Raw genomic sequence first — 22,303 nt, forward strand, 5'->3', positions numbered from 1 at the left:
TACTCTACATTCTTTGCTTTCAATATAGTAATTCTGAAAGGCGAGTACCCCATGGGGGTGTTTGTGAACGTTGAAGGGGCTTTTGACTGTCGCTGATATTTTAGATAAGTGGACCTTTGCTATGCTAACTTTGGGATTGTTCTGGGTTGAAGTAGGTATTGAAGGATACCTGACAACAGAGGAAACAAATGGGTGTCCCCATTGTCATGAGCTACTGCCATTTCTATGGAGTATGTTCATCAACTGTGTGTGTGAAGGTAAAATTTGTCAACACACGCCAGATCTTACGCATATGATATGACTGCACCATAGTCACTGCGAAATGGGTAGCAATGAAATTTGAGTGTCAATAGCGTTGACTAATGCTGCTATTAAATACTAAGAAGAAGCACACTGGCAAAATTCAGTAGTCGATGATACGTGTTCATTCTGTACTGAGGAAGTGGAATCCACGAAACATTTTCCATGTTAGTGCCCGGCGTAAGGAAGCATTGTGGGATTGTGGTACTGATACACCCCAGTTGCAGCCTGTAGCATCATTCCCCCTGACGGATTATACTTCAAAACTGCTACACCGATTCAAACGTAGACATATGGGAATGAAACCCCAGGCACACAGCGAGTGACGTAACTTTACTTCAAGGCTTCAAAGTTTTTTTCAACTAATGTACTCATGTAGGGTATCAACTAAAAGGTCTTTACTTTCACAAGCAGATTTTAGTTTTGACGTAGATTGTAAAATGAGTGATGCGAAAATGTGTTCGGAAAATTTTCGGAAATTATCGAATCCAAAAATCTGAAAAGAATTTTAGGACCATACGATATGGTTGCCATTCGGTCCTTGGCCGCGGGTCAACCACATCAACGCGTTATCTTTCACGATTACCTGAAGTGCCCTTCAGTGCCCCTCGTGCCTTCCTGGGGCGACCCATTCGTCGGCCATCTTGGAGGAGTGGATTCTATTGCATGGCGTAGCCCGTAATGCAATTGTTGCACCTCCTTAAAGTGTGACCTATCCCCTGCCATTTCCGTCTTCTGATCATAATGCGTACCAGTGCCAGACCTGTGTACTCGGATGATATGACGCAGGCAGATATTGATGAGAACTTGGAGCTTTTGGTTAACATTGGAGTTCACTTTCAATGTGTTGCTCCCATGCCGCATAGAACTACCAGAGAAAAGTTTAAGCTTGATCTTAGTATAGAGGTGACTGCATTTTTAGATTTTAGACAGGGCAGCGAAAGCGGTAATCCGTCGGGCAACATCCAGTTCGGTGCCACCGTCTTCAGAACCCAGGCTTCCTAGATACACAGATGGTCAGACGATTTCCATGCTCTGCCCATTAATGCAGATAGGGAGAATGCGATGACCCGTCAGACTGAGAACCTCTGTTTTGTTAGCTTCAGTTAAACTCTACTTTCCAAATCGAAAATATCACCAATAACAAGAAGAAATAATATCGATGGCAGGATGCTACTTTGGTGGACTCCGTTTTGGACCTCAAAATCCTCCGATATTTTGCCTGGGTGCAGTACGAGACATTCAGCGCCATCATATGTCGCTTTGATAATAGCTATTAGTTTCTCCAGAATTCCCCTCCTGCGTACACTCCCTGTTTACGTTATCGGAAGCTTTGTGAAAATCGATGGAGAGCAGGTTAACCGAACACCTAAACCGAAGATAATTAAAAAACGATCGGTGTTGATGTGGTAAATGCTGTGGAGGTTCTAGAGTGGAAACCAGCCTGCTATCTGGCAATCAAGCTTTCGAGATATTCTTTATTGTATTCCAGGATCAGCAGGCAGGAGATCTGCAGTAACTGTAGGTGCGGGGAGACCATAAAGCCCCGCGGCTTTACTCCGGTTGAGTGCTTTGATGATTGGAATTCTTTCTCTTCTGCTTGGAGGATCGGTCCGTATCCACGTACTGCAGTAACTAGCCATTTCATCCACAAGAGGAGGAACCTCAGTGAATGTGATACGGTTAAGAACCATGATGAAGTGTTCTTTGCGCCTCTTCAGTTGTTTATCATCTTCGATAAGAAATCGATCGTTGGCGTCCCTCATAGGACCATTCAAATTTTGCGACCACATGCAATCTCTTTCTTGATGTAGTATACACTTCTAAAATCTTTACGACCTGCGGCATATTCCGCTTCCCTGATTACCGCAATAGCAAATTTTCTCTTGTCACAGCGCATACTACGCTGAACTTATCGGGATTTTGTTCGGTATTGGAGTTTCATCGCGTCTAGCCTGCCATTACTTGCAGCAGTCAGTAAAGCCTTCAACCCCTCCCGTTTATCGATCTGTTTCCACGTTTTTGTAGGTAGTCAGGTCTTATGATGCCTTTCAGGAATGTAGCCGACAACCTGTGTAGCACGCGAGAAAAGAACTCTCAGGCAGGTTACTCAGTATATCTACAAGATAACTCTCGCACGTTCGAGCGACATCTGGGTCATACAGGCGGTCAATGTCGAACCTAGCCGAACCTCCAACCCTGTGAGAAGTGCGGAAGCAACCCCCTTTCGAGGCCGATGTCAGCGCCACTTTTGTTACGCGCATCTAGGAGACAAGTGCTAAGTCCATCTAGTTGATCGTAGGGTGTCCGTTAATTGAAACCCAGCTGACCTTATGGCAGTCTCTGTGTTCGACCAATCTGCACCAATGACTAGGCGGTGGAAGTTGCAGAGATCCACCGTTGCGGTCCCCAAGACGGTGTATCTCCATCACATGTCCGAGCAAGCTTTTATCAAATCCCATCTGGAGTAATCTCCAGAGTCCCACCATCATGGGGCTCAGGTCCAGAATATCTAGTTTATGTCGCTGGAGTTCCTACTTAAGTTGAAGAAAGCCAGCATTCTGGAGACACTCACTATCGGTATCGAGGAGCGCACATTTCAGAAAACAATCATAGCTCGTTTTCGATAGCCAAAGGTCGTTGTCGTGAGGTCAGTCCTTTTTTGACGCCTTATTGACGATTCGGTAGTAGTAGTTTCAAGATTTGCAGGTCGCTAGTTCACAAATTTCTATCACTTTTAGTCGCCTTTTACGAGACGTAGAAAAGACTTTGAGTGTATCCTAAAGCCACAACAGGCAGGGTCATGCGCTTACATGAAATCTTGGCCTCAAAATATGCCTCATTTTGATATCTGCTCAAATAAACTTAATAATAGTATATTAACAACTTCTCGAAAATGACCAAAAACCTCGTTAAATTCGCCCTAGATTTACCAGATTTTGCAGCAGCATGGAAGATTGTATCGCGCACGACGTGACGATTAACGAGACTAATTAATACCTGAGTGAAATCTTAAAGAAGCCCTTTTGGTTACGGTCTTATTGATTGTTGTCTACTTTCCTGGGATTTTTTTGCAAATGGTGCTTCATCATTCGTATCTCCGACTTGGACACTATCACGAAGTTTTCTATAGAGCTCATTAACTCAAACCTACTCTAATTTCTGCCCCTAATTTGTGGGCCAGCTTTCCTCCCTTCAAGGTGCTTAATGAGAGAAACTAAGGAAATTTTGTCGAAAATATCTTGGAAGCAACCCTTCGTCTAGTTGGTGAATGCACGTCACAGGATCATTTTGTCGAAACCGTATCTTCTGCAACCTTTGAATGAATTGTTATTAAAAGGTTTTAAAGTGCTATTTCATCTTCGAATGGTTGTATCCTTCTTATTTACATTTATCATTTGCAGATGAATAGGATTTGGTACTAGTCTAAAATTGAGTAGCATACTGCAGACGCTGCTGAGAGATAGTGAACGCTTGCACTGATGGAAACGTTGGGAAATTCAGTTTTGGAGATTTCAGATGCAATGCTATGGTGCAGTGATTATGTCTTCAATCTTCTAGCGGCAGTTCTGTTTGATCAATCCTACTTAAGTCACTCAAATTTGAATCAATTATTAAAGTCAGAACACTCTCTCGAATGTAGTGGTATTGCGTAAGCTTAAATCGATTCCTATAGTGCTCGCAAACTAATTTCCAGCGCATATAAATTGCACGTATCTGATTGTAAAAAATGCATCTGAATTCATATGAATCATAGAAGTCCTGCTAATATGAAAGTTTATTGGGTGCTGCTCAGTGAATTTAACAAAAACTGCAAGCGCACTTGGATTGCATATACAATTATTTGTATCTGAAAAAAAGCTCAATAAGCTATGAAAACTCCTCATAGGGACGAAAAATGCTTTTACATTTTCTGATTAAGGTTTAATGGCTTCTGTACCCCATGGAACGTGATTGGAAAGATTTTATTCAGTTTTTTACGTAGGGATCTAACTCTGAATACGTAGATATGTGCTCGTTGATAGCGGACTATTCTAACTGCAATCAGAATTTCGTAGCGCAGCCGAAACTATGTATTTCAAAGTAGTTAAATATTTTATTCTAACAGAGGGGCAGGGAATTCTATAAAACAAAAAAAAAATAAAAATTGAGATGTGCAACTAGCGTTTCAGGGCTGCAACAATCCATTGTATAAAAGTAATCAACAACGAGCAGTTGCATGCCCCAAAGCACAGCGTGATATTGATAGCAATGGAAGTTTTATAATTCAATTGAAATATTTTTTCTTTGGCGAATTCCAATATGTTGGTAGATTAATGGAAATATATTGCGGATTTTGATTAGTGGAATAAATTAAATTTGGTTGTTTTGGATTGAATTTGTGTTGCACTGGTTGGAAGGTCATATAGCGAAAATATGCCCATTGAAGTGGTTTTGTACTTAATTTTCCTATATATGTAATTTTAGAGCAGTTGGTTATTTACATAACTTCGATATTGAAATAACAGTTCAGCTAGTAGGCTAACATAGACAATTTTTTAAAAATAAAATTAGCTTTTATTATTCAATATAGTTGCCTTCGAGGGCGATACAACGATGATTGCGGTCATACAATTTTTCGATACCATTTTTGTAGTACGATTTGTGTTTCGCCCCAAAATAGGCCTCAGTTTCGGCGTTTATCTCTTCATCGGCGCAAAATTTCTTTCCAGCAAGTATTCTCTTGAGGTCTGAGAGCAGAAAAGTTGCTTGGGACCAGATCCAGGGAATACGAAGCCGAAGCAATTCGAAGCCCAGTTTAAGCAATTTTACCATCGTTTTCATTGATCTGTGACACGGTGCATTGCTTGGATGAAATAGCAATTCCGTTTTCTTCAAATGGCGCCGTTTTTCCATGATTTCATTTTTGAAACGCTCCAATAAAGCTGTTAAAGTTTTTCTCTTCCCAAGATAGTCGATGAATATTATACCATGCGCATCCCAAAATACTGATGCCAGAGCCTTGCAGGTCGACTGTTGCGTTTTTGTATGCTTTGGAGTTGGTTCACCACGTGCCAGTTAGCTAACAATCGTTGTGTTTCTGGTGTGAAGCCATGTTTCGTCCATTGTCACATATCGGTGCATAAATTCGGGTTTTCTATGGTGAAAGAGCGTGAAACACTGACAGACTCGTCAACTCGCTGTTGTTTCTGGTCGAATGTGAGCTCGCGCGACACTCACTTTGAGCAGAGCTTTCGCATACCCAAATATTCATGCACGATAGATATCTCCAACACATTCCTTTGATATCCTTAGAGACTCAGCTATCTAGATCAACTTCAAAATTATTTTGTGGACCATTTTGAGGTTTTCCTCGGTAAAAGCCTCTTTGGCGCGTCCGCTGCGTGTATCGTTCTCGGTAGTCATTTCGCTTCGATTAAACATAGCACTTCTTTACGGTTGATTTTCCTGACGCAAAGTCCGGATGATGAAATCCGCGCACGGTTGTTGTCAGTCAACAGAGCCTATTTCAGCTTACAAAAACTGTTCCGCTCGAAACGTTTCACCATAGGGTCAGAGCTCTTACTGTACAAGACTATGATCTTGCCAGTCCTCATGTATTCCTCGGAAACTGGGGTTCTTAGCAAGAAAAATTGCGAACTCTTGGTCGCGTTCGAGAGAAGGGTCCTCCGAAGAATTTTTGGCCCCCTACATGAGGATGGAGGATTCCGTAGCCTACATAACGACGAAATCTATGAACGATACCATGACCGTCAGGTTGTGGATAAAATCTGGCTTTTGGCATTTTGAGTGAATCAACTTTTGTTAGTTTGAAACAAGTCGGGAAACCGGAAGCTAGACGCTTCAGGTATGAAAGGTTTTGTGTATTTCTTTTATAAAGAGATTTGACTGTGCATTTGTTCCATTAGCATGTAGCACGTGAAATATGCATATATTGTGTGAAAATAGCCACTTTCAAGTGATATTGACATTCATAGTCTTGATTTTGCAGAGAAGCGACAGTTTTGACCTAGTATAACTTTGTTAGTAATAGCGCGATTTTCACTAAATTTGGCAGAATCATCCTCTATACTGTAGCCTATATTGCTGCAAAATTTTGTGATTCTAGAGTGAACTTAAGGAGAGTTTTTCTGTCAATTACTAAAAATTATAGTAATGTACTATTATTAACTTTATTTGAATAAGTATCCATATAGCGGGTATTTCGGAGCCTAGCCACCACATAGTAGCAGCCCCCTGATTTTTTTCAGATTTTTCGGTTGGGCAGTTTCTGAGAATGGGTTCCTTAAAAAAATGACCACTTTCAACCCCCTGCACTCCCCACCTTTTCAACAAAAGTCAAAACTAAGACCGGCTTCGAAAAGTACTAATCGAGACCCCACATGACTATATTTGATGAAAAAAAAAATTTACACCCCCCTTTTGCATGTAAGGGGACCCCCCCTTAAATTCGTCGTAAAAAGATGTAACTCACTATACGCGTGAGCGTTCACAGTTGCCACCTTTCTACCAAATTTAGTGTCAATCGCTATAACCGTCTCCGAGAAAAATGCGTGTAACGGACAGACAGACAGACTCCGCAGCACGTGAAAGAGAGAGATCCATAAATAGATGGCAAGAGCGGTGGGAACACTCGGGAAAGGGCCGGTGGACGCACAGGCTCATTCTTGCCACCAAGGAGTGGTTGGAGAGACGACACGGTGAGATTAATTATAATCTCACCCAGTTTCTCACGGGGCACGTAGGATATCTCCAATACCTTCACAGGTTTAAATTGGAGACCTCACCCAATTGTCCAAATTGCGATGGAGTCCCAGAGGACCCAGAGCATGTATTCTTCCACTGTCCGAGATTTGTGGAAGAAAGGAGGAATCTAGAGGAGACTCTAGGGGAGGTACTGGTACCAGAAAATCTTGTGCCGAAAATGCTAGCACATCAAGAGAATTGGGATGCGGTAAGCTCCATGATCGCATCTATCTAAAATAAACTGCGAAAAGCAGAGGCGAGGAGAAAAACGCGGTCACATGCGCCGCGTATAGAAGAAAGGTGACAAAGCTAGGATGAGCTGACTCCGCCCCGTGATGTAATACCTTATGGTGGTTCCGCGGGGCAGGGAGGGAGTCGGGGGTGGTTTTAGTGGGTAAAAATCCCGCACGCTGGTGTGTCCAGACCAGTGTCTTTTTGAAGATTTCCACCTCCTCAACAAAAAAAAAAAGACAGACAGACAAACAGACAGTAAACCGATTTTAATAAGGTTAGGCGGTTAGGGAGTCGTCCATCCTCATGTAGGAGCCCAAAAATTCTTTTTGCCAGATTTTATCCACCCACACGCTGGTGTGTCCAGACCAGTGTCTTTTGAAGATTTCCACCTCCTCAAAAAAGAAAAAAAAAAAAAAAAGACAGACAGACAGACAGTAAACTGATTTTAATAAGGTTTTGTGTTTACACAAAACCTTAAAAATGACAAATGTTGAGATCAATGTAATGAACAGACAAAAACTAAAGTAAATTAGAGGAAAATTCGCATTCTTGATACAAATGCCAAATAGCCACCTATTTGAAATAAAAGAAGAGGGTGTTCGGCAGAGACTAGAAAAATCAGGTCATGTCTAGATGTAAGTCACAATGAGAAAATAACAAGTCGGGAAAGACAAAAACATTTGAATGTGAATTTGTCCTATTAGTACGTAACACGTAATATACATATACGGCTGATATTAACATTCAAAATCTTGAATTTGCAAAGAAGTGACAATTCTCACCTATTGTTGATCAAGCTTTACATTATAGCCTACATAGCTACGTGCTTTCGTGATGCTATAATGAACTTAAGGGGGTTCTGCAGCCGATTACTGAAAATTATAGTAACATACTATTATTAATTTTATTTGAACAGGTATCGATATGGAGGGTATTTCGGAGCCTTGGCACCATATAGTGGCAGCTTCTTGATTTTTTTCAGCTTTTTCAGTTGAGTAGTTTCTGAGAATGGCCCCGTTAAATAAATTGGCAATTTCGACCCCCCGAACTCCCTGTCTTTCCAACAAATGTTAAAACTAGGACCAGTTTTGGAAAGTACTAACCGAGACCTTTGATTTGATACCCCACATTACTACATTTGGTGAAAAAAAATTTACTCCCCCCTTTTGCATGTATTGGGACCTCCCCTTAAATTCGACGTAAAAGGATGTAACTCACTGTATGCGTGAGCGTTCACAATGCAATTTGGGTTGCTAGGTGTCAGATACGAGAATGGAGAATGGAGACAGCGCGGACATTACAGACGCAATAATAAGGAAGAAACAGGTTGTTAATGACAATAAACAATTGACGTCGTTGCTAGGCATCAATGACAAGACAAACATGGGATGCAGCATTATATACACTTCATTGGGGCCCATGATCAGCAATGCGTTTAAAGAATTTCAAATGGTGGCAATTCCAACAAGTAGACATGCACAACTCGATTTACAAGCGTAAAGGACCGGTAGTCTAACGAGGAAGAGAGCGGGATCTATAAGATCGCATGCCCGGAATGTAGCAGTATATATAGGCCGGACTAAGCACTTGGTGCAAATATGATTCGAAGAAAATAGAAGCGGAGTAAACGGCAAAAAATCATTACGGTATGTCAAACCTGCAGTCGCCAAACACGTAGTAGATAGCGGCCATAACATTTCCAGGAACAACGTGGATATTATACCAAAAATACATAAAGTCCACAAACTAGATGCAGCAGGAAGTCTGGAAACATATAAACAGGCTGACCCCAGGTTGTTGGGCAACTGTTCATCCAGCCTGTTCCAGATAATTAAGGTAAGTAGTTAAGGGGGCAAACAATTTCAGATAATTAAATATCAGGTTGTCCACAAAGTTTTCGCACAAATCAAAGACAGAATTCAGCAGATAAGTTTATAAAAACCTTTAATTATTTAATCTAATATATAATTGCCTCCATTAGATACGACTTCCCTCCATCTATCGGGCAACTTCAAAATCCCCCCTCTATAAAACTCTTCCCCCTTCCCCTCAAAGTACGTGCGAAGTGCACTTTGGAGGTCAGCTTCAGAAGTCATTTTTTTACCATCCAGAAAATGTTGGAGGGACCTGAACAAATGGTAATCAGAAGGAGCAAGGTCGGGACTATACGCAGGATGACTCAAAACTTCCCAGCCAAGCTCACTCAATTTTCGCTGAGTAGTTAAAGATGTATGCGGCCGGGCGTTATCATGATGAAAGACAATATTTCGCCTGTTGACCAATGCTGGTCGTTTCGAACGTAGCTGGGTGTTTAATCTGTCGAGCTGCTCGCAGTACTTATCGGCGGTAATGGAACGTCCCACCATATACTGAGCATTCGCTTCTGCTGATGAATAGACGGCTTTGCTACCGATGGACCCGGTTGATCTCGATGAGTGTAGGCTCGTTTCTTCGCTACGTTTTCGTACACAATCCATTTCTCATCGCCAGTTACCAATCGATTCAAAAAAGGGTCGTTTTCGTTCCGTAAAAGGTTAGCGGAGCAAATTCTCACTCTATCGGCCAGATTTCGCTCAGTCAGTTCGTGCGGTACCCACTTTGTGCTCTTCAAAACATATCCAAGACGCGTAATGGCTACTGCTACTCCTGATTTTGATACACCGAGATCCTCTGCAAGCACACGTGTCGAAAGAAAAGGATTCGCTTCCAGTTTGTTGCGCAGGATATCGTCGTCAATCGTATAGGGTCTTCCTGAGCGAGGTTCATCTTCAAGTGTCAGGTCTCCGCTGTAGAATTTTTCGAACCAATCGTAAACTGTCCTGCGCTTTACCTTTCCTTCACCGAATACCTTCGACAAATTTTCAATCGCCTTCGGCACCTTCGTCCCCATTTGAAACTCGTACAAAATGCAATGACGAAAATGTACTTTGTCGAATTCCATGTTTATCCTTGAATATCCTTCACAACACTGATCCTTCAAGGATAATTTACCATGCATTTTATAGTTAGGACTCTGACCTTTCCATTGGGATATCACATGTTGTACCTGCTGTTTTGGTTTGTCTGCTAATTGCTTTTTAATTGTCACATTAATATTTGTGCGAAAACTTTGTGGACAACCTGATATTACTTATTAGGTTAATTAGTTTAGTAGTTGACATATCAGGCTATAGAGTTGAGTTGAAACAAGTTATTACAAAACGAGTACTGAAGAAGGACACATATGGTGTCCGAAAAACGTGTCTGCATTTTTCAAAAAGCACAATAAATCTATAGTAAAACTGGAAACTGTTTCTTATTTCTTACTTTTCGGAGATATCTTAATACAAGCCTCCGAACAGTTCTTCTTCCTTATCATTTATCATCATTAAAGGCATAGCAATTTATGTTCGCTCCGGGATTGTTTGCTTTACCTGTCTGCCACTTCTTCTTTATCTTTCATAGATATTGTGCCTATAAACTTTCCGTGATGATTTATCCTCATTTATACAGATTAACCATGCAAGTTACGGTTTAAGAATACACTCAATGTATTCTCTGGTTGCCTTTAAAGTCAACTAACAGAAGTTCAGCCTTATAAGCTGGATATCCTAGGCCTAAGTGTAGTTAAATAGTGGAAATCTGTGAGTATTCGTCTCCCTCTTGTAGCATTACGCATTGTACTCTGGAAACCCAAGTGGTAGTAGCGGCGAATTCAGTGTTGAAATATTACGAACGGCTATTGCAATGTGCGCTCCTTGATCTTGGAATCCAGGTTTTTAATTGTAGGACCCAGTGCCTGGTTAAAGAGTATCATAATTGTACAGTGCTAAGCATCAACGGAGACTTACAATACAGTGGAGAATGGTTACATACAGTTCAGGGGAGGATTCCTAAAGGTCTTATTGCGATGGCGATGGTCACATTGTTTTTGTTTTGTTTTTAAAATCATTTTTATTTTTAAGAAATAGGTAACAATAGTATATAGATTGGAAAAATGAACAATAAAAACAATCTTTTAAAATAACAAAAATAACTTAAATCTAATGACCACTGTGGGCTCTCAAAATTTTTGAATAACGATTTACAGACAGAGAAGAGAAACAGTAAGAAATGAAAATCTAATTTTACAATAAGTTGTCGGGAAATGGTCAAAAACCCGACAGAATTCACTTGGCCTTAGTGGCAAATAAAGAAATATAAAAGTAATAATAAATATTTGATCGCTTCAAAAGATACTTTTAACTTAAATTATTGTTCTTAAAACTATCATAATTATATATTTTATATTACACATTTTTTCTTTTTTTTACAATAACATCAATTCAAAAAAAAACAAAGAATAATAACGTATGTATAATATTTATAACTTACAACTGGAGACAAAATCAGTACCCGTTCAATATGTACATATTTATATCATAAAGCCCTACCAAGAAACAAATGGCAGAACTGAGCACGGCCACCGCTTACCGGCATCCCGCAGCCACCAGTACCAAGATTTCTCTTTTTCATCCGGCTTAATATCAATTGCTCTCGCTCTGGAGTATCTCCAGTCGAATCCCGGAGCCCCCACTGTCAAATTCGGGGGGTATTCTATCCTTTTGTCCGTGGCCCGTCTATGTATATGATACATAACCGGATCACCGGCAGAATCAAGAATTAGACCATTCCTGTCAAGATACACGAACGCTTCGGGAGGAATGAAGCCTGTCGTGAGAGTTTTCTCGAAATACCCATCATTTGGGTAGAACGGCTGCGAAACCCAAGGGTTCTCACCATGCGAAGCAGATCGCACTATATGATTCCGAATCAATCTGACGATAACAGTATCGATTCTTGGCACAGCAGCAGCTGCATACATCACTTCGTTAGTTACATAGTGCTCATAGTTTGACGAAGCAGTCCTATTAAGCCCCGTGCAAGCACGCAGACATTTCCTTTCAAAGATCCTTATTTTCTCCATTTGGCTAGCACTCAAATTAAACCAGATAGCACACCCGTTAACCTTCCGGCTAAGATGTGGAGCATAAAAGAGTCTTCGAAGAGACATGAATGCCTTGCGAGCGCTTTCTAGCGCGACTTTAATGTGCTCGTTAAATTGGAGACGCTCGTCAAGACGCACACCCAGGTATCTAACGCACTTCTTATGAGGAATGCGCTCTGAACTATCCTCGTTCGCGACAATGTGGAAATCTCTCCAATTCCTTTTCAAGTTCCTACTGGCATACGCCAAGGAATTTCGAAAGAGAATCGTTTCACACTTTTGCGCATTGATTTTCATCCGCCAACTGTTCGTGAAGAACTTAATATCATTGAACATCTTCTGAAGTTCAACTTGCACCTCAGTTACCTTCTTGTGCGCCGTGTAGGCTATCAGATCGTCAGCAAAGGCAACCAACGACCTTTTAGGAGATTTATTAAAATCGAAAGAATTGAGCAATTCGCCGGCAAATACCGCAAAAAGTGTAGGCGCAGTCACTGTCCCTTGCTGTAATCCATTCAGAACATGAAATTCTCTGTTAGTAGTGAGATTTCTGTCCGTAATGACAAAGCACTTGCCATACAGCATACTACACATCATCGCTACGAGGTGACTGGGAAACTCATTCTTCAGGAGCCTGAAAATCGGTCCATCCAACCAGACGGTATCAAAGGCTTTCTCCATGTTTATAAGGCAAGCGCCTACACACTCACCATTGTTAATCTGCCAGCAAATATCAGACGGTACCTTCGTTATTGCATGTATTGTCGAATGTCCAGATCGAAATCCGAATTGCGCGTTCGGCAATAATTCCTTCTTCTTGATATGCCCGTTCAAGGCTTTCAATACCAAAACCTCAAACACCTTGCTGATGTTAGGCAGCAAACTGATTGGGCGGTAGCTTTGAGGGCTGGATGAATCCTTCCCTCTCTTTAAAATCGGGAATACTCGGGCTTTCTTCCATTGTCCTGGAAAGAAGGAATTGTTCAATAAATTATTGAACAAAATGCAATAATTACGAATGGCAATGTCTGGTAAATGCCTGAGGACCACGTTGGGAATGCCATCCATACCGGATGATCTCTTATTGTTTACTCTTCTGAATATGGAAGTTAACTCAACACATGAGACAAAGTAATCAAGCAGATTATCACTCGGTATGAGATCAGCCTGCAACGCAGAGCTAAATTGGAGAACTGTGGTGCCGTTCAGGCTATATTTGAAATTGTGGACATCTCGTTCTACAATTTCCGAAAGTCGCGTTGGCTCTAAGTCCGTTCTGGGCCGATGCACTGATTCAAAGTGCTCCCCTATAAGTTCAAGTTTCAGAGCATCATCCATCACGATGTAATTGCCTTGCGCATCAGCAGTTACACTATTCGTGTCTATACCAGAGTCAATAAGGTGTTGTATCTCGCTGCCACCGACTTTAATTCTCGGCACAGTTATTCGTGACTTCTTCCGGAATAACGTATTTATCTTAGTAAACATGGAATCTGGATCGCTTGGTGAAATACCCTTTAACTTCTCCCGCCACTGGGAGTTCACTTCATTTACGTAATGTTGACGGATAAGATCCCGCGCGATCTTTAGAAGTGATTTGAACTCAACCAATATGGGATGATGATAGTCCCCATATCTCCGATAGATTTTGTTGACGCGAGTGAGCAGAAGGCTTTTCACTTTTTTCAGCCGTTTTATGGCTGCAGTTTCATATCCTTCCATATTATTGCGAGGTTTAATTTTAGGGACGACTTGTTCAATTGTTTCCAGCGTCAAGTTCTCCAGCTTGAGAAGATACTGAAGTATTTCCTCGTTGCTCAAGTTCCTGTCACCTGGTGCAATTGTACTATCGTTTTCCCCATCAAGAGGTGGACATTCCTCTCGATATCCCCGAATAAACCTCTCTTGGAATTTCTTCCAATTTGTTTGTTTAAAGTTCAGCCTGTGGACGCCACTGTCCATCGGCAGAAGGCGAATTCTTCGTCCATCAAACAGAACTTCAATAAGAATAGCGTTATGATCGCTATCGTAAGGAAGAGTCTGTAGTTTCCGTTGAGGATTCCTAAAATTAAAGTTCAAGCGCGCGTTAGCAATGCACAAATCCAGGCCCTGGGCCAGGTTGGACTCTCTGACCCATCTAGTTCGCATTTATACTCTATCTGGTATTGCTCTATCCAAGATTTGAGGAAAACCCCTCTGGGATTGTTTGTGGCGTTTAGCCACGAGGTATGCTTAGCATTCAAGTCGCCAGCTATAATATAGTAATTATGCAGCCTATTCAGTCCGAGTATCGTAAACAGAGAATGGAATTCTTCCTTGAACTTGGCTCGGTTGTTTCCCACTGCATAGACTGACAGAATGTATAAATTCCCTCCTCTAGGCAGTGAAAAAAGAATACATGAGACTTCGATACACTCAAAGGTTTCAAATTCAGGCCTATTAATATGCCTGAAACGATAATGGTGACCCACAAGTATTCCGGTACCACCTCCCCCATCACAATTTCGTCTATCGTTCCTCACAAATTCAAAATCCTTGAATTGTATCGAATGCCTCGGATTGAGGTGGGTTTCTGAAATCAAGACTATGTCAGGCTGTTGTCTGGCAGCGAAATCAAGGAGCTCCGCTCTTCGATGGATTCCTACGATGGAATTCACATTAATCGCGATGATCCGGAGACCATCCAGTGGTACCGCTGTGACTGCAGACCTAGCAGCGGACATGCTGTTTGTGTAAATATTCTGTTATGCTATTTATTTTTGTATTGTGTACGTGTAGCGTATGCTGCATGTTTTCACACATGGTTAGTATTTTATTGAGGATAGTGTTCATCCCGCCACTTGCATCTTGTTGGGGCTTCTTAGCTCCCCCTTGTCGAACTACTTCTGCAAATGGGATCCCCGAGACGATTGGTGCCGAAGGGACGGTACCGTCCAACGCCGCTGACACCTTCGTTCTTTGGGCCGATCTCGGTGCTTGCTGCCTTGTGACCTTAACATTGCGGTATGCAGGACATCCGCGGTACGAAGACGGATGCCCTCCGCTTCCGCAGTTAACACAGAAAGTTTTTTCCTTGCCATCTGCTTCAGTAAGCGAACATTCAGCTGCGGTATGGTCTTTCCCGCACTTTACACATCGTAAGGTCATTTGACAGTTCACTGCCGAGTGACCAGACACTGGACTATTTCGCCCCTTAGCAGGCGCTCAAAACGAATGGCCTGGTAATTAAGCGACCTGATGCCGATCAGATCGCTTCCCCGGCTCTCCGGGCTTATCTGCACGAGGAAGTCCGACAGGATTTGTTTTTCCAAAACGGACCTCCTCGTACTAAACCGTGACACTGAGAGGAACTTAACCTCAGTTCCCGTCTCCCGGAGCATTTTGAGCACCTCGTCGGGCTCTTCCTCCGCATCCAAGCCTTTCAGAAGGAAGGTTTGCACCTTCTCTTCCTTTGGGGTGTAGGTGAAGTGAGGAGCCTTCACTCGCTCGAGGACCTCCCGTGCTTTTTTGTAATCTGCAATTTTATTGCATTTGACTTGGGCTCTCTCGGCCCCCGTCTTTTTAATAACAAAATTTGAGAGCCCCGCGCTCCTATTAAGTAGAGTGGCTAAATCTCTACCACCTAATTTATAAACATTAATGGGGGGCACCCTTTCCCCCTTTTCTTTATTTCGGGTGCTAATTGTATCTCCAGTCGGACCATTTTTTAAATTTTTACTCGTACTTGCATTATTTTTAACATTATTTAACATTTTTTCTTGAGTTTTGTTTTTTTTCTTTAATTTTTTGGAAACATAGACCAAAAACTCACCCAATTTTCCATCTTCACTATTGCAACTTGCCTGGTTAGCATCCTCTTCTGGGACATTTCCATCGCCACCGTTGTCGCCGACTCTCGTATCGTCTGCTTTACTGCTCTCTATGTCCTCCATACAGACAGATTCGCTGTCGAGAACTTGTTCGCCCTCAAGGCAGCCCGGTTCCTCCATGATTGCAAAAGTAGTCGAAGATAGCTTAACCTTTTTTCTGGCTACCTTTGGAGACGGCGGGCCCGCCTCCCCAGCCATTAGCTGCTCTGTAAGCTTTTCATTTTTTTTTTATCAATGTTGTCATTTGCTTTTTGAAATCTTCCAGTGTCTTCGCCAGCTCGCCATTTCTTCTTTCAAGATTGGCTATCCTCACTTTGGCTATTTTCAAGTCTGGATCCTCCTCGTTGCGGACTCCACGACCGATCCGAGTGCCCCTAGGCCTTATGGTGGGGGGCCGGTCTGGTCGCTCATTCCCGCCAAGCCAAAAAAAACGAATTTTTTCTCAAAACTTTTTAAGGAAAAGTAACTTAGATAATAACTCAAAAGTAAATTAGTTTCAATTGAGTTTTAAATTATATATTATTAATTAAGTAATATAAATATCTTTTTATATTCTTGATAAAAGTTAATTTAATTTCAATTTTAAATTATTTTTATTAATAATATCAATTTGTAGACACGTCCGTTCTCTACAAATGTCAGCCTACTCTGGCGATGGTCACATCGACCATGTCAACTGTGCCTCTGATACCATCTCGACATGTAAGAGGGAAACATGATCTTGGCGACAGTAATGAAAATAATAGGAGGTTTCTAGATTCCTCTAGTTTCCACCGCCTCCTCATTGGCATATTGTAGTACCATAGAGCTTGCCTTAAGCATACTTGGGTTTCAACTGATGGACATCTTATGAATAGATTGCCCACTTTACGATCAGCAGTCGATTTAGGAGTTGTCTTCTGAATGTGTATAACAAAAGAGGCGCTGACATCGGACTTGTTAAAATATATTGCGTCAAGAAGAAGAGCATCGTTAAGATTCTTCTATGCTTGGTGGTGGCTGCATTTGTCCGTCGTCTTCAGTTGGTGGGACCTCCAACTGGCGGATATTTTGGTTGAGCCGTTCATCCAAATACTCAACCCTTCGCTCGAATATGCCCATTCTGTCGGAAATCAGATTTCCCTCTTTGCCTCGGCAGGATGACCATCGAAGTCTATAAGGCTTCATCCTGCTGACTTGTTGGTAAGATTTGCGCGCTTGGTGCGGTTGCACCCTGTACTTTTCGAATTCACAGACCTGTTGGTTCTTCAAGGCTTGCGTTTTCCATCTGTGAAGTCTCTTCTCCGCTCGCCGGAGTTCTTGGTGGATCTTTGCGCGTGTCAGCGTTCTTTGAGAATGCAACATTACTTGATATGCAGCATTCTTCCGTTCCGTTGCTAGCTTACATTCAACGTTAAACCAGCCGTTCCGACTTTTCTTGCGATTGGGGTCAAATATGTCTGTGAACGTATCAATGATCACCCTCTTCAGGTGATTGTGAAGATCATTTGTTGACGCTTCATCTCCAGGACATATGTTAGCTGCGGTTACTGCAGCATCATGAATGGCTTCAGTATTCATTCTCACCTGATTGTTAGAGGACCTATATTGGCCTCCCTATATGTGCTAACATTCATCGAGGCTGAGAGGTGGTGGCGTTCAATCAGCACGTGGTCAATTTGGTTGAAAGTGGTCCCTTCTGGACGGTCTCTTGACTGTTGAAATCTCTGATTTTGATATCATACTGCCCCGTAGAAGGTATCCTTTTCCGACTCTTCAGTTTTCTTTGTAGAGGCGTGAATGTTTATGAGGCTTATATTTCTAACTTTGCCTCACAAACGCAGAGTTCATAACTTTTCGCTTATATTTTCAAAGCCGATAACAGCAGGGTTCATTTTTTGGCTGACTAAGAAACCTACTCCGAGCACTTGGTTTACTGGATGGCCACTATAATATATGGTGTAGTGGCTCTTCTTCGGGAAACCGCATTTCCTGCAACGCTGTTACATCAGCCCTATATTGAGATAGGGTATCGGTTAGCTGCTTGGCAGCTCCATCTCTGTACAGGGAGCGCATTCCGCGGGAGCGCGTTGCCGGGTTCGTCGTTTGAAAGTCCATCCTGTCTGAGGTTCCTTCTGTGGCTTCGTAACATTGGTTTTCCGTGTAATAACAACATACCCTCTTGATAGGGTATCTGAAATGGACTTCAGCTCCCCCAAGACTTTGCGGAACAGTGTACATGGGGTGATCCACTCGCCGGCCATCTTGGGGGAGCGGATTCCACCACATCTCGTAGTCGGGAATACAATTCTCACCTCTCCGTTTTTGCACGAGTGGAAGTAGCAGATCTACATTAACTGAAGGTGCAACCATGAATAACTCTGCGGGGAAACCATCGATCTCAATGGCTCTACTCCGTATGAATGCATTGATGAATTGGCGATTAGGAACGAGATTAGATTAAGCAATGAAAGGCGAATGAACTCGTTCGAATCCCAAATACAATGTGTGGCACCAGAGCCCCCCACTCTCAAAGCCACTGCTGTGGCGTCAGTCGACTATGGCAAAATAATACTATTGGACCGATGCTGCATTAAAACAGTCGAAAACTTGGAACTAAGTGAACTGACAACAAGGACACTAGTAGTTCTAATAAATGGTCAATGGGCTCTATGGAAAGATCTATACACGACGTGGATTTGTAATCAAAACCCAATCTTCAGAGTTGGCAGTAGTAAGCACAAAGCAACTTCACATATCTTATTGGACGCTCTCGTGGTGAAAACATACGACCCAAGGGTAGCAAACCATAAAGAAGAGCCGCAGCCGCACCTAATGGATTATCCACTTTAGATTGGCGACTAGGACGGAACTTTTAACGTAAATGAACTTGGGTTGGATACATTATGTAATAGGTGAACAGTACTAGGCAATACAACCCAACTCTAAACAAAGCACGCCATCTACTTATCCACAAAAGTTTACTCGTATCAATACTCACTCAATGCTGTTGAATAAAGATTGCATACAATACGAGAACCATTATCCATCAAAAACGTATTCCCTAATAAATTTTTATTTGCGGCAATCCCCGAAGTTTCCTAACTTGACCTAATTTCGCATGAAACACTACATATGCATGCATAGATTGAATTGGAAAACGAAAGTGTCCGGGGTAACGCTAAAGAAGAAAGGATGCTTCTATGATTGGCCATGTTGTGTGATGGAAATCACTATCCCAGCAAACTCTGAAATTGAATTATCTGCGTGACGCTGAATGATTGAAGGGAGTGGCGAACACCGCGGGGCGCCCTTACGAAAATCAATGGCCATAGTGGCCGTTAGCCTGGTTTATGTGCTGCATCCCATTTTTCAGCAACCTTCCATGAGTCACCAGGGAGGATACTAAACTAAAACGAGTTCGTTTTTTTCGCCAAATACGCGTATCTTCCCATAGTTTTCGGATTAAAACAGATGCAGAAGGGGATTATTCTGTCGTTGTTAATCTGACTGGAAAGTCATTCCAGGCATTGCCCTTTAGGTGGAGACAGCTTAAATTTGAATTTTGTGACTGTACTTTTGAAAGTCCCACTCACAATGAAAAAATGAATTGTCTGATTCGGATTTCGACTTATTCAGAGATTTCTGCTCCCACAATCCGCATTCTCTTCCCAGTCCTTACGTTCACATCCTAAATCATAAGATTAACTTCCATAAATATTCATGGAGTCGTTGGTATGTGCTGCTTGGCTTTTCAACAACTTTCTATGGAGAAGGGCTGTTGCGCCGTTCAATACACCCCGAGAGCAGCTTCACGTTGCAGAGTTCACTAAAAGCACAATAAAGTCGCTACTTAAGTCTTATTATCGAGAATGACTCTTTCAATTTCGAAAACTCGGCGGATTCCTCAAGGAATCATTTCAGTTTGTTATTATATTATGAGCCAGGCGGCGTAAATACGCAAGCAAATATATAGACGGAGAGGAAATTACGATAAAACGAATTTCTGTTCATAACTCTAAAAAGCAAAATCAATTTTTACCGGAGAGCACAATGCAATGGAAGGTGGTATTGAGTCGGAGTTTGCCAAGTTCAAAAACGTACTCATATTTTACGAACTTGGTCTTGCGGCAAACTCGCAGGAGAAAAACGGCAGAGTGGAAGCAATAAGCAAGTATGGCAACTGGATTCCATTACTATTGTTGCTGCTGCTGCTGCCGCCGTTGCTACTTATTTAGTGCTTTCTTTTGATAATGCATGAAACAATCTTGTGCGAAAAACTTTAGCAATGGCGAAACTTCAGCATCACCATTTCTCCGGCAGGGATGGAGTTCCTGTCGCAGCATTTCGTTCCCATTTTTACATATACTCGTACGTATTTAGGCTAACGATAGTTGAGTGTTTATTGAGAGAAGTCTTGGGAGGGTAGTAAAGTTTTATTGGAATAAAATAGCGGCTGACGCAAAATGGAAAGTCAGAATCGCTAACACTGCAATTTTCCTCATTCCATTCCTCGAATCAGGGTCTGGATTAGCATTGGTATATGGGAGGGCGAGGAGGATTAGGAACTTACCGACTACATTTAAGTGCACAAAGTAGCTTTTCACTGGCTGTGTGGAGATTTGGCATTCGTACACTCCTGCGTCCCGCTTTTGGGCCCATTTTATTTGTAGTGTCCAGTCTTCATTCTCTTTATGATACGTTGCTTGGAATCGTTGATCTGACGTATATGTGTAGCTTCCTACAGTTAAAATATGTATGTCTCTGTGGCGGATCCATGAAACCTGAAACAAGAAATGTTGCGGTCAGTTTTGTTGAACTTTCAACGAGTTAGGTTACTGTATGTACATGGAATTCGGAAATACATGTTTCATGCCTCTGAAAAACTTAGAATAACAAAGGTCAGGCAACTGCCAACAAACCTGAAGACTAAGCGATTGAAGTAATTGGGAACTTTGAGATACCTGGATTTTACCTGAGCATTTTTCACCTTTTAATCACTTGTATTTACTCTGAAGGTCGATACATTTGCCCGAACTTATGTCTGGTCATAACATTCAAGTGACACGTTTCAGACAAAATAAAGCGTAGTGGGGATGAAGTAATCTTCCAAGTAATGGCTTAATATATCAACGGGAGAAAACAATGATACACAAAAGACTTACATTAAGTTAAGGAAATGGGGGTAATTGTAATTCGTTTTACTCAAGCCACACTAGGCCTATCCTAATGCTTTCAAGTGAGTCAATTCAAACAGTTTTAAGCTCGGAACGTACTTTCGCCGATTCAATGATACCTCTCAAAGCGAATTCTTCGCTGAAGAAAATCATTCATGCTCAAATGTAAAAAAGTGGCTTAGTCTTATTATTCTTGAGGTTAAGGTAGCATAACCCGACCTTCGTTCTCACACGATTTTTCTGTATTGGCCGCTGGAAGGTGTCATCGGACTGATCAATAGTGTGGAGAGTCGGACTGGCAGTAGGTTAATCTAACCAACGCATACACCGTAGGACAATGAGCAGCTTGGTTTCTTGTAAGCGGGCTCGGAATACCTAGGTCATCTTCAATTTCAAGTAAGACCCCTATTGACCGGGTTGGCAAACCTGATATTTTTCCGGATCACTTGGTTGTGGTTATGCTTACATCGCAGGCAGAGCTCCTTGGAGCTCAAACGTGGAGTTGCGCTGTACAACTCGGGTGCCGTACCCTTTAGTTGTGGCAGAGGTGTTAGATAGTCCTTCCATCTGCTAGTATGAATGCTGAGCCTGCACTCAGTATAAACCAGTACCGCTTCGGCAGTTATGGCGTGGCTCTGATTGTAGTCTCAAAATCAATCTGTGTCCGAAGAGGACCGTGGGATTATGTCTACAAGCAGGTACTCACCTTAAACCCCGAGGACCTTCATGTCAGCGCAACTGAAGTCGAGGAAGCAATAAAATGATTAAATTCGGGGAGAACAACAGGACCTGACGACATCGCATCTGAGCTCTGGAAAGCAAAGAGCTGGAACCTAACACTGTTGCTCAGTGACTTCTTTAATCTGGTTATTCGGGAAGGTAGAACACCATTTGACTAGCAAGAAACTACAACAGTTCCAATATGGAAAAGAAGGTAGTCCAACAGAATGTTCGAATTACCGTCCGATGCGGTTACTTTCCCATACCATGAAGATTTTTGAAGGCATTCTTGACAACCGTATTCGCGAAAT

The 22,303-nt window shown here is 42.1% G+C and overlaps 1 protein-coding gene across 1 annotated transcript in view; it reads right to left on the bottom strand.

Moving 5' to 3' along the window:
- LOC119650265 (kin of IRRE-like protein 2) overlaps nt 1–22,303 on the bottom strand; it is a 435,476-nt gene that overhangs the window by 76,600 nt on the left and 336,573 nt on the right. The window contains exon 6 of the mRNA XM_038052879.1: nt 20,669–20,879. Coding sequence (XP_037908807.1) covers nt 20,669–20,879 — 211 coding nt within the window. The remainder of the gene's footprint in view (nt 1–20,668; nt 20,880–22,303) is intronic.

Source organism: Hermetia illucens, chromosome 2 (assembly GCF_905115235.1).
Source record: "Hermetia illucens chromosome 2, iHerIll2.2.curated.20191125, whole genome shotgun sequence".
Classification (NCBI taxonomy): domain Eukaryota; kingdom Metazoa; phylum Arthropoda; class Insecta; order Diptera; family Stratiomyidae; genus Hermetia; species Hermetia illucens.